The 12363-nt window shown below is 39.5% G+C and overlaps 1 protein-coding gene and 1 long non-coding RNA gene across 2 annotated transcripts in view; both read right to left on the bottom strand.

Moving 5' to 3' along the window:
- The window catches only part of tsc22d3 (TSC22 domain family, member 3), a 34632-nt gene extending 26431 nt beyond the window's left edge, over positions 1 to 8201 (bottom strand). The window contains exon 1 of the mRNA XM_072395620.1: positions 7361 to 8201. Within this exon, the coding sequence (XP_072251721.1) occupies positions 7361 to 7701 (341 nt within the window). The 5' untranslated portion in view covers positions 7702 to 8201. The remainder of the gene's footprint in view (positions 1 to 7360) is intronic.
- Positions 1239 to 7348, bottom strand: LOC140318023 (uncharacterized). Its single transcript, XR_011917811.1, has 2 exons — positions 3128 to 7348; positions 1239 to 3096 (listed from the first exon to the last, which is right to left on the bottom strand). It is a non-coding gene; the product is annotated as an uncharacterized lncRNA (long non-coding RNA).
- Positions 8202 to 12363: the final 4162 nt, after the last annotated feature.

Below are 12363 nucleotides of genomic sequence, written 5' to 3'. Positions count from 1 at the left end.
TCACAATGAAAGAGCATTTTTTTTTTCCCAGGACAATATTGAAGTTGGTCGAATGAATTTCAAGAATCTAACACTAAGAAAAGTATTAAGTGCTACAGGATCTTTTTTTAAAAAGTAAAACAGTTTTAATTAGCACATTTTGAGAATAATATTAGAAATGCTTGATTTTCATCTATTGGTTGATTTTTTTGATCAATATGTTTAAGTAACTTGTCACAGTTGTAGTGGGTCTGATGCCTTATTATAACAACAAAGCAAAACATGCCAAAAAAAAAAAAGCCAATATGCCAAAAAGAGGGAGGGGACATGTAAGATTTTTGGACACAATCAAAACACAATGTACAGAAAGGCTGGCTACATTTGCTCTTGTATCTGATAGACTAATTAAATTTTCATTGTTGCTGAGGGCAACTGAACATGGAACCAAATCTGTGTTGTTGAACAGAAGGTTGTACAGCAGAGGCCGCATGAATCTTTGGTTCAGGGTGGGGCTGTGGATTTCTGAGTCTGCACACGCAGTTCTCGAAGTTGATCATAAAAATAGATTTTTTTTTTTTTTTTGGGGTGAGTTTAGGAAGCCAATATTTGCATGCATAACAGTCTGTCAACTCGAGAAGGGTCGTCACTTTACAGACAACAGATTTAGAGCACTGAAAAGCATTCACTTACAATGTGAGACATTGTAACACACACACACACACACAAAAGTGGCACCATTCAAAGGTGGTGCCAAGCATCTTCTGGCATAGCACCATGGACACTCCCGCAATCACAACAGGTCCATTAAGAAGCCATTACTGTTCATCCTTCTTTAACATGCTATCTCATAAATAAAGAGTTTATCATAGCAAATATACACAAACATGAAACTCTAATGGCATGTGAAACCGTGAATCAGTCCTTTACCTCCAGAATGCCTCTTTTCAGCACAGAAGAGGTAAAAGCCTGTTTTTATGAGGAAACTCATAAAAGCAACCGTAAAACTAACACTGTTCATGAGTTTTTACTTCCTAGAGTCACAAAGGAAGGACTTCCTAGAGCTATAGTTAACTGTTTGACTTTTACCACAAGCATCTGCAGTTGGCCTATATCTTGGTTCCAATAACCATCAACAGCACACTGTGTTTAGGCCGTCCTGACTATGTTTTGTCTTAGTTCCAGCCTCGTGTCTGACAGCCAACTCTCTCTTGGCATTGCTCTTTGTCACCTTTGTTTTTAACAGTTTTTTTTTTCTAAGACTTGGCCATCTGTTTATTTTTTCCACCCCAACATGAGTGCAGACATTAATGCTCGAATCCATTCGAATTTCCGTCAACTGAAACAGGAACAGGGAGAAAAATTGACCTCCTCCTTAAGGTCACAGGTACTCAGTTCCAAGGCATGAGCCTAAGAAAAAGCTATCATCACAGAATCTGGTTTAGACTCTCATTCCCAAATCTAGAATATACCTTAATCTGTCTCTTATCACTTGAAAAATATTGACAGAATGCACCTGCAGAAGTCAAGCTGCTCATGTGCAGATGGGGACCAGAAAGACAGCATATACAGTACAGTTTTTTTAAATCACTACTTGGTATATCAGCTGGTGTTAAATTGCATTGTAGATCAACTAATCACTACATGATCTTACTCGGGAGTAGCTGTGTCCACTCGGATCCCTCGTTTTCAAGCCACATTAACCTACTGGGACCTCTTTGTGTGCGTGTCTGCCTGGGACCTGAAATGACTGAGATTATGCCTATCTTTGAAAGAAAACTTGAAACTCCATTTTTTCATGGCTTTTTAATCCAAGTTTTTATCTCAATTTACAGTCTTATGACATTTATTATTTTCATAATTTTCTTTTTGATAAAGACATACTCTTTTTAAGTGTTTTTATGCCCACCAGTTGCAGTTATCTTTGATGCATGACTTGCAATATAAATTAAATGAAATTGGATTGATTGACCGTAAATTAACCTTTTGTTTCCATCTGTCGTCTCTGCCACCTACAGTTCAGAAATATAGAGTCCATTTCTATTCAAACCCTGTGTTGTGGGAGAAGATTTTCCATCTAATTGCTTTGTGGTTTGTGTTGTTGCAAAATAGATGCATGGACCAAAAAATATTATTGGGAAGGTTTTGGGGTCAGGGACAATGTATTGCATTTATTATCCTTTTATGTGGTCAGTGCAGGGATAGTTAATAAAAACAACAGCCTTTTTTTCCCTCCCTCGAACTGTATTGAGTCTCCGTATAACTTTAGATTACACAGAACTTTCATAAGAGTTTCTTTGTGGCAGTGGGGTTTTGAATTTAAATCTTAATAGCAGTTCAACAATTTCACTCTGATCTTTGTGCCTGTTGCAGCTTGTAATGAAATTGAACTGTTTGTGATGGGCGTGATCTTGTCTCTGGAATTGTCTTTTTCATTACATAGTATTGAGCTGGCAAATACAGTCCTGACTCATCTGTGTAAATCCAAATGATGATAACTAAAAACAACCAACTACGGGGGTTAAAAAATGGGATCTATCATGGGGTACATAAATAATATTTAAATTGTGTTTATGTTCAAATGTGATCCTGAATATAAAGTTCTCCTCTCAAGACCCTACATTGATACTTGTGTGTCTATATGAAAACAAGATCGTTTTGGAAAGCAGAGTACACGATAAAGGCATCCAGAGTCAGAGGTGAAACGATGATCCAGTGAGTTCTTCAAAGGTGTGTGTTGCTCTTCATGCAAATCATTTGCCCTCAGTGACAGAGCAGGCACAAGAGCCCTGTATTCAGCTCTAGTGTCTCTGATAAGAGAGTTCTCGGGAGTGACCTTTATGTAAATAAAGTAAATGGGTCACTGTCTGGGCGCCACCTGGATTAAGAAGCTATTTACTCTTCATTCTATTGCACTACACAAAACCTGATCCACAATGATGCCCTTTGATTAAAATGTACAACTTCTACAGTGTTGCAGAGTGAGGTAGAATCCCGTTCTTTGTGACTGAACCTGTAGTTTCATTGGGTTTCATTGATACACTTGGGTTTTTGTGTTCTTAAGGATTGTTAAATGTACATTTGTATAAACTTGTGGATAGCTTATAGATGGCAAATACACTATACATAGTCACTAAATGTAGGCCTTGACTCCAAAAATGTGTTCCTTTGTGGTTTTTGTGTGGATCAGAGAGTGGAGCTTTAAAGCCTTGCAGGGTGTCTTACACAGCTGGATCCTGTCTCCACTCCACAAAGCAAAAAAAATCGTACCTCTTATACTGAGGTCCAGGTCATCGGGTTAATAAAATCACAGATAAAGTTACATCAGAACACAAAATCAGTGTATGTCAACCTCACCGTTAACCCTGTCTTACCAGATTCACTGTCATTTATCACAGCCTTTCCCAACCAAGAAGGAAAATGATTTCTCTTTGTTGGTCAACAGACCTGAACCAAGAGATTAAAGCTATATTTAATTCTTGTTTTGCAGTTCATTGTCATTTTGCACCCTTCCCCAGCAAACGTTATCACATGTATTTGAAATTTCCCCTCCTTACAGTGATGAGTTTGAGACAGGAAAGTAAAAGTCTGTATACTGTCTGTATATTCTGTGTGATTGGAGAAACTCTCATGATCACCTTCATAGATTCTGCAGATAAAAATTCCTCATGAGGTCTTTGGCACGCTGTCTTCTGTACTGCTGCTGTTTTTTTAAGCTTCTCCCCCTTTGTGTTTTGACTGCTTACTGCCTGACTGACTGTTCACAGACCTGAAATCTTATGATAAATGTCTGTGTCATCTCTGCAGGTTCTTAACCCCTCTTCACCCCAGCTCACGATAGAGTGCAGTGGCTGCTAAACTCAGACTTAAACCCTGTGGTTGAGGTGTGTATTGGCACTTTTTTTTGCTACAGCCAACTGTAGCTGTAGAAAAAAGAAATCAACACATTTCCTTTGGTTCAATCCTGTCGAAATCACTGATCTTGCCCACCTCAGGCCTTTCTTTCTGTGCCTCAAACACCAAATTGGACGTCTGACTTCAAATTCTCCTCTCAGCACATTTCTGTGACCCTTGAATCGTTCACATAGCAGATCTTGGCTGCTTCCACTGCCACATACTGATATTCAACGAGTCCAAAAGTTATCCCGGCATGCTACTTCGTGCTTTGCTGAACGTTTTATTCTGTTAACAAGTGGCAAATGAGAATGATAGCGGCTGGGCAGACTGATTACCCTGGGTGAGGTCACCACATAAACGTCAGCCAGGCTTTCATCGGAGGCCAGACTTTTCTAGAGTGAATACTTAAATGCATGAGCTTCTGCAAACTTTAGTTCATCAGGGCAGCGTTCCTGTTTTAACTGACAGGATTAGACTGTTAGCACATGTGCGAATGAATGGGTGCATTTGTGTTTCTACATGAAAAACCCAAAAAAGGGTACACATTTGAAATCAATGTTTTAATCCACTAAGGAAGCTTTACTATACTGTAAAAGCCACATGATCCATATTTGTGATTCCCTCTCAAGTGAAGGTTCAGGGACACAGTGTTCTTGCTAAAGACTCTGTTTATCAGGCAAACAGCTGAGCTGGCACAGAAAGATGTATGCCCACAATGATCAATGGCCTCTCAGCCATACTTAATAGATAAATAAATCTAGACTTACATTCTAACTATTTCCCATTCCTGAGCAATAGCAGTGTTTCTTTTAATTCAGTGAACTGTGTCTTAGAAAAATGTTGAAGTAAAACATTTGGTGATAAAATAAACCAGTAACTAAATATTCAAATGCTGAATTACTTTCTAATTATAGAACCTGTTTAATTCACATGAGTTTTCCGATAAGTTCTATAAGTCTTACAATATGAAGACTGGCTTTGTGAAAAATCCACAAAGCTGCCATTTATATACACGACTGAGTCTGAATGGCATAGCAGAAGGAAAGCCTTCTTGTGCAATGCATTGAACAATAATAACTGAGCCTAACCAAAGAGTTTAAAGGATGTTGAAAGTATACTCCCAAAATAAAACACTTATCATGTCTAAGATCTTTGTGTTCGAAACTAAGCACTGGCCGGATTTGGACCTGCAGTCGTTAAAATCAGTGTTGCTGTTGTGGTAATGGCACCTTCAGAATCATAAATGAATCAAGAACAGACTGTTCCTTTAATCAGTTGTGCAACTCCAAAGAGGAACAACCAAATCTTGAAGAGGCGTTAACTTTTTCAATATCTTGACATCAAGCTGAACTCGTTGAAAAATGAGGATGTTCTCCAAATAGCCTATAGGTGATGCTTTATTGAGGCAGAAATCAGTGTTTCTGTATGGTGCCGCTTGTAGCTCAAGGCAACAGAATCAATTGCAACCTTGCAGGTGTTTAATAGCTGTCATCAGTCCAATCAGGTGCAGAGCACAGTAAACTGTTAAGCCTCCTCGGTACAGTCTGTACTCACGCAATATAGATCATGACAGTAAGAGATAAGAAGAATGTCATAGCATATAGGAAAATAAAGACAGGTTCAAATTTAACTTGTCTGAATATTCCATGGTAGCCTGGCTTCTGGAGATGTTTGATAAAATACTGATAATGCGTCTTGGCCAGAGAACATCACTGATATGATAACACCTATAAATAATTGAGTCGAAGAAAATAATTAACTTTGCAATGTTCATTCCAAGCATACTTTATCAGCGTGGACATTACCCCAGATATTTTATCTGTTCAAATAGAGATATCACTCACAATACGCTCAGGATTTGAATTCCAGATGCACTTCTCAATAACGATAAGCAGACATTAGATAACAGAGTGTTTTTTGTCATGTTTTTCTCCTGTTTTTCTTATATTGTTTTGTTTTGTGTGTTTTGTTTTGGTTTCTTTCATACTCCATTTTTAGTCGTTGTTATTATGTTGTTGTTCTAATGGCCAGTTCAATATGTGGGTCAGGAAGAACCACTAACACGGGGAGCATTTACTGTGATGCTGATTAATGTGCACATTCTCTGAAAAAATGAGCAGATAAAAAATAAATAAATGAGCAAATGGAATTCCATAGCCTTCTTTTCACTTGAAGATGTTCAAGTGTTTTACTATTTGGGATTTAGAAAAATGAACAACCAGAAACTGAATGAAGTAATTCCAGCAGGAGAAAAACACCCTTCAAGGACACAAAAGAACTGGAAAAAGTGGAGCAAAAGTTCAGGTCTATCAAGATGACTTCTACGCGCCTCCGTGAAGAAAAGCGAAAGCCGTCTTTTATGTTTAAACTGTTACAATGGTATCACATCTCTTTGCGTGTCTGATAGATATGTCATGATCATTAACACATTTTAGCAAAACACATGACAAGTAGATCTTCTCGTGCTCTTATCGAGCAGGTCTGTGTTGTTTTAATGTGCATTGCCTTTGCTCACATAGCTCAACATTTCACTTTGCAACCACAGAGACCATATGCACTTATGTAAGGTTCAGTAGATTAAAGACTGTTGGTGAATGCAACGAAGATAACAGTTCATTTAGGGCTAAAGTCCTCTGACAGATTCTGCCAAACAAACCATCAAGCGGACAGAAGCTTTGTGAAAGGACATTGTCCCGCTCACAAACACTGCAAGGAGAGCTGCCAAACACTCTGTTATCAACACAGTTTGGCAGAGACAGGGAAGGAGTGAAGCCAGTTTTAATTGACCTCAAACAACAACAGATCATTTTAACTGAATCATGACAACAAAGTGTTGGTGTTTAAGATTTCTCTATATTGTTTTGCCTACATTGTGTTTATCTAAAGCTCTTCTATCTAGATTAAACTTTGCGTCTTACAAATGATACTTGCTCTTAAACAGAATGGCTTCTGAAAATCATTTTTAAAAAAAAGAGTTGTCAGAGTTATGTATGTGTATGTTTGCAATGTGACCTCATAAATACAATAATTGTTTTCAGGATTGTGAACCATCACATACAAATCAGTGCTTATCAGCCGTAAATAAAGACACAGCTTCATTTCACAATGTGTCAGTAAATCCCAATATTATTTTCCACACTTTCTATTGATGCTCAAAAGGTGCTTTCAAACAGTCTTATCTCATTCCAACAAAGTGAACACACCCATCCTGGTCTATACTTAATCCATGACCGTAAACACTTACATTAAACTTTTTCAAGATCCAACAAAACTGCTTAGTCTCCATTTACCATATGGTCTATTTAAACAAACTATATTCTACATATTCTCATTTGATTTGATCCGCAGGTGAAAAGGAGGACTTTGCACGGACTGTGTCTTGAGGAGAATAAAGAATCACTTTTGGTTCAGGTCAAATTTCATACTTTGAGGAGAGATTCAGTTCAACATCTAGCTAACAGATCAGGTAGACAAACAACAGACATACCTGTGAAAGAAGAGCAATATGGACAACATGGTCTGGTCAATGTTGCTGTTGCAGATGCCCTCATTGAGCAGGAAGCAGGGGTCCCTCACCACTGAATCCAGGGAGTCTTGCCTCATGATGTTGTTCAGCTTGTCTGTGTTCAGGTTCTGGTACATCAGCTGGTTGCGGAGCTGGCGGAAGTGACTTACACTGGGGCTGGTGGGGCTCCCCGGCAGGCCTCCTGTGGTACCAAGGCCCTGAGATGGACTGCTGGACAGGGACTCATCACAGCCACTAGCCAGGTCCAGGCAGCAGCTGCAACAGTCCAGGCCGATGGGAGAGCGGCAGTCATCATCTGACATCTTGGAGGTAAGAAGTATGAGGAAGAAAAACACTCTGAGCAGGTGCAACAGTTTCAGTAGAGGATGACAGAAACTGAGGTGTATAAAGTGAAAGGCACAGCTGTCAGAGAAAGGGTGTGTTCCTCAGCTCTGACAAGGACGCGAACAGGACAGGAAGCCTGGGCCAGTGTACTTGCCTTGTCCTGCTTCCACTCCAGGGCCAGGAGGGCTAAATGTCAGGCTGAGTTCCTCCCTGAGCTGTGCAGTCCCGCTGGGTCACTCTGCCAGCAACTATCCCTGAGTTTCCCCTCCTGTGGCTCTGCTGCGTTTAGCCTTTTGTTCAGGGCCGACGCTGCTGTAATGTGTTCCTACAGTGGCAGGAGAAAGAGTGAATGCATCACACGCACACATGTACACATTCGCTTGCACCGATTCAGCAGGAGACCGATTGAAAGCAAAACCCAGAAGCTGCCTGCTGCTTATCACTTTTTTCCCTGGGCTTTTTTTTTTTTCCTTTGAGTTGGCGTGCCTAGAGACAGAGGGAGGGAGCGGAAAGGGAGGGAGTGAGGGAGACCAAGAGGGTGGGGAAACCCTTCTGATTGGTAAAAAGCATAAATGGTTACAGCCACTGGCCCCTCCTCTTCTCTTCTTTAGTTCAGCCGTGCTCACATTAAATGTTGAGAAGGGAAACAGACAGAGAGGGAGTGAAGCTTTCACAGCATGCTTGAAACATGTGCAGTTCTATGAGCTCCACCCTTCCATGCTGACAAACCAAGGAGTGGCTGAGAGTAGGAGGCTGTAGGAGTACACACTAAACCGAGATAAGATGTCACTAGTGCTAATTTATGAGACGCAAAGTAGATGTGAGCTGCCTGCACTGAATTTCCCATGCTTAGATTAAATGTTTCTGTGTTAAGTTTGTATGTTTTTGGCCATTTTACCTCTGATAAAGTTTTTTTTCATTTATAGAAGAATTTACAGAACACTTATTCTCAATGCAAATAAACTGGTTGCAGGATTTCCTCATTCAGAACATATAAACTGAACTAAAGATCATGGCAGTTATTACCACCAGATTTCAAATTAAGTAAGTGATTTTAATGCATGTGTGGATTTCTTCTGCAAAGTCCAAACGTGTACACTTTAAAAGAAGAATAAACTCTAAATAATGAATGCAAATGGGTGCTCTAAATCTGCATAACTTCTTTGAGTGTAACTGAAGACAAAGGGTTTGCGAGGCAATGCAATGTCTTGTGCTTGTTCACCCACTAAAGTTACAATGTCTCATGAAGCATGCAGTGCAATGCCTGTCAGTGTCCCTTTACATGTCCACAGTATGACTGTGTTTGTGTCTCAGTGAGAGCAAGAAACTCTGTGTCCTCAACTTGCACAGTAAACACAGCCCTATTCTTATCAGGTCTCTGCTGTGTTTGATAACAGAATTGTCGATTTTCATATCTGTTCTCAAATATTGTTGGATTGAGCAAGTGTGTGCTGTGTTCATACCCTCCAGACAAGCGTTTCACAAGCCCTGGTACATACCAGGACAGTGTCATTACAGCCATTCAGATGCTCCGGGAGGATGCCACTGCTGACCTCTGCCGCCGACCAACAAGTGTCCTGCATGCTGTCAACAGATGGCCGGTCACGCAAGAGCACAACAACAAGAAGATAATAATAAAGAACATGTTACACTCTGAGACGTGCCGCTGTTTCTGCTGCTGTAAAAAAATGCCACACCACCATTGTTGTGTAGCAAAGGGATCAATTTAGCAGAGAAAATGACTGACTATTGCTTTATTGAGTGTGTAATGATGTCCTCGGGCAGCGAGGCCAATGCTGCTTGGCTGGATGAAGACTAATTTGGATAGAGACTGCCATCTAGTGGACAGTTGTTAGTATGGTCAATGATAAAGACATTTCTGACCTTTCAAGGTAAAATTCTACTATTAACAATAAGAAAAGGCAACCCCTCGATGACTACTATATATCTATGACACCGTAATTCAAACCAAAAAACACTATATTAGAAATATTTGCACTAATACAACACTAGCTGTAGTTAAAAAAAATTATGCACATATCTTGCACATACATATCTTGCCTATTGGCACCTTAACTGTTGTCTTTATGAAGCAGCCGGATTCCAGTGAGAGTCACAGGTATGCAATCAGAGGCGCCAAGCAATGTGTTAAGGTGTGTTCCAGTGCAATTTTGACTCGCTTGATGGTCAATGAAAACAACATCATGAGTAGAATATACAACGACTGCAGTCAGGGTAGGTCGCACTTTACTAGGATGAATAATCTCTTAGCACTGTCGATCTCACAGGAATACCTGCTAGGAGAACACTTTCTGAAAGAACACAGTTTTTTATATCTGTCTGAGACTTGAGAATACAATGAAATCATATTGTCACATGAAAATAATGTTCCAGCTTTAAAGCTAGAATTAAAATCATTGTGTAGTGCCAAAATATTAAAAAAAAAAAAAGGTCCTCCCAGAGATCATATGAATGATGGGTCCTTATAGAGAGTTAAACTTGGGAGATAAAGTATCTGCAGTTCTGACAGAATATAAAAAAAATCCCACTTGAATGCAAGTCAAACTCAAAGCCAATCAGGGCACATGTGTCATCACACAAGTGGTTTGGAGCTGGAGGAGAGTGACTACACAGCCTGATTTGTCCTGCTGCCAAGATTTAAATGTCATGTGACAAAAGTTGTGTCAAAAATATAGTTCCAGTGTCTTTACCAATACACATTTCCTTGAATTCAATGGAAAACCTCATGAGGTTAAAGAAAGATGGAAAAGGGAACTCTCAACTACAGAGAAAGAGCTTGTTGTGTAAAGTACTTTGGTTGGGCAACAAGACCACAAGACAGCCATACAGAAAAAAAATGTAGTTTCTGCAGTGGATTTTGCCCTTCTGCCTGTCTGGCTGTTCTCCAGCTCTTGGTATTAACATTTCCCCTACATTGCAGATGTTAGCACCTTTCGCTACAGCCCACAAAAACTCTAGTCTAGTGATTTGTGCGTGCAAGCATGATGTCTCCTCTGAACAGGAAAGTAAGTCCACAGAGGAAGTATTTCCTCACAGGCTAAAAAGAATCCTCATTTGTAAATTGAAGGGGTACAGGGCTTTGTTAATTTGTTATTTATATAGTCTGAGTTATGTAGGGACACCACGTTATTGTTTAAGGCACCAACAGAACAGAGGTATTCGCTGAATTTGGCTAAGTGTATTTGATAAGAATTGACAGCTCCACCTTTAAGTCTCTGTAGATAATGCAAATGTAATTATTCCGAGCGTCCACACACGATGAATGATAAAGGGCTTCTTGAAATGATCAAGGACTCGATGCAACAACCCGATGTCACCCCTTTGGAACAAGTCACTCAGCAGAAAAAAAGAAAATGAAGGCAAAGATAATACAGAAAATCATTTTCATCAATCTATCAGCTATATTTGCATATCACTTAGTGTTATAGGAGGCTGGAGCCTACCTCACCGTACCAATGACTGTTCACACCTGTAATAAAAGTTGCTAAGAACACCTGCTTCACGTAAACATTTCACACTACACTGAATTAAGTCATCACCTCAACCTTGTGCTCAGACTAGATTTCTAATTGAAATTTTTGAAAAGGCACAGATGTTGAGCTGACTTTATGAATACATTTTCCGAATTGATCTCTCTGGCAGCTGCAAATGCTTGCTTTGACTCTCCAAAAATGGGCCACACTATGGTAAGTAATGAGGTTTGTGTAAAATATTGATTTGAGGAGAAATTCTTCAGCAGTCAGACCCCTAGAGCTGTCTAAACTAGGTCAGTGAATCTATGATAGTAGATGTGCTGTGCTATCAGCGGCACCTTCCCAGAATTAGTCCAAATAACACAGCCAGATTAGATTCAGCAGGAAGCATGTGAGTATATTTTCTTCCAAGCAACAAACTGGCACGTGCGCAAACGATAAAGGTTTGAATTGTGTAAAAAAAACATACTGTCAAAGTTCATTTTGACAAAAATATTGTGAGTTTAATCATCTGATATCCAAAAAGAGGTTTAAAGGGCCACTTATTTTTTGGCTGGAATTAATAATACACTCACCAGTCAACCTACGGTATTTTTGCACAAACAGCTACATAAAAGACTTCGCATACATCGTAGGAAAGAGATACAATTTGCTAATTTGCCTTTTCATTAAGCCAACATATTGTAAGTCTTGAACTACCATGCCAGCATTCAGGATATTGCAGTGCTAGTTGCATTTGATATATTCCTCATTTTCCAAAAAGTTACAAGAAATGGCAACAGAATGAGTCAAAAGTGTTTTGTTTTTTTTGTCACTCTGGATAAATGCATCCTTGCATGATAGACTTGTCAGTGGGCTTTGCTTCAGTTGTTTGTTGTCCAAAAAGTGCTTTTGGAAAAACTAATAAATTGTGTAATTTGGGCATTAGTCAAGGCTTTGTTGTTTAAGCAACATTTTCCTGCCAAAGACTTGCCGTCTTTCAAAGCCAAGATCGCATCATCATTTCTAACCATTCCAGGGGAAATTAAACCTTCTTACTGCAGCAGCATTACTACACAGGGCGAGTTATATCCTCATTAAGATGATTTAAAACCCCTCAGAAAACACGCAGACTGCTCTGTCTCAGTATTAGAACTTCACAGTTTT

This window comes from Leuresthes tenuis, unplaced genomic scaffold, assembly GCF_036924035.1.
Source record: "Leuresthes tenuis unplaced genomic scaffold, fLeuTen1.0.hap1 SCAF_11, whole genome shotgun sequence".
Taxonomy (NCBI): Eukaryota; Metazoa; Chordata; class Actinopteri; order Atheriniformes; family Atherinopsidae; genus Leuresthes; species Leuresthes tenuis.
Note: the sequence above shows the minus strand (reverse complement) of the source record. Positions and strands in the feature narration are given on the sequence as shown.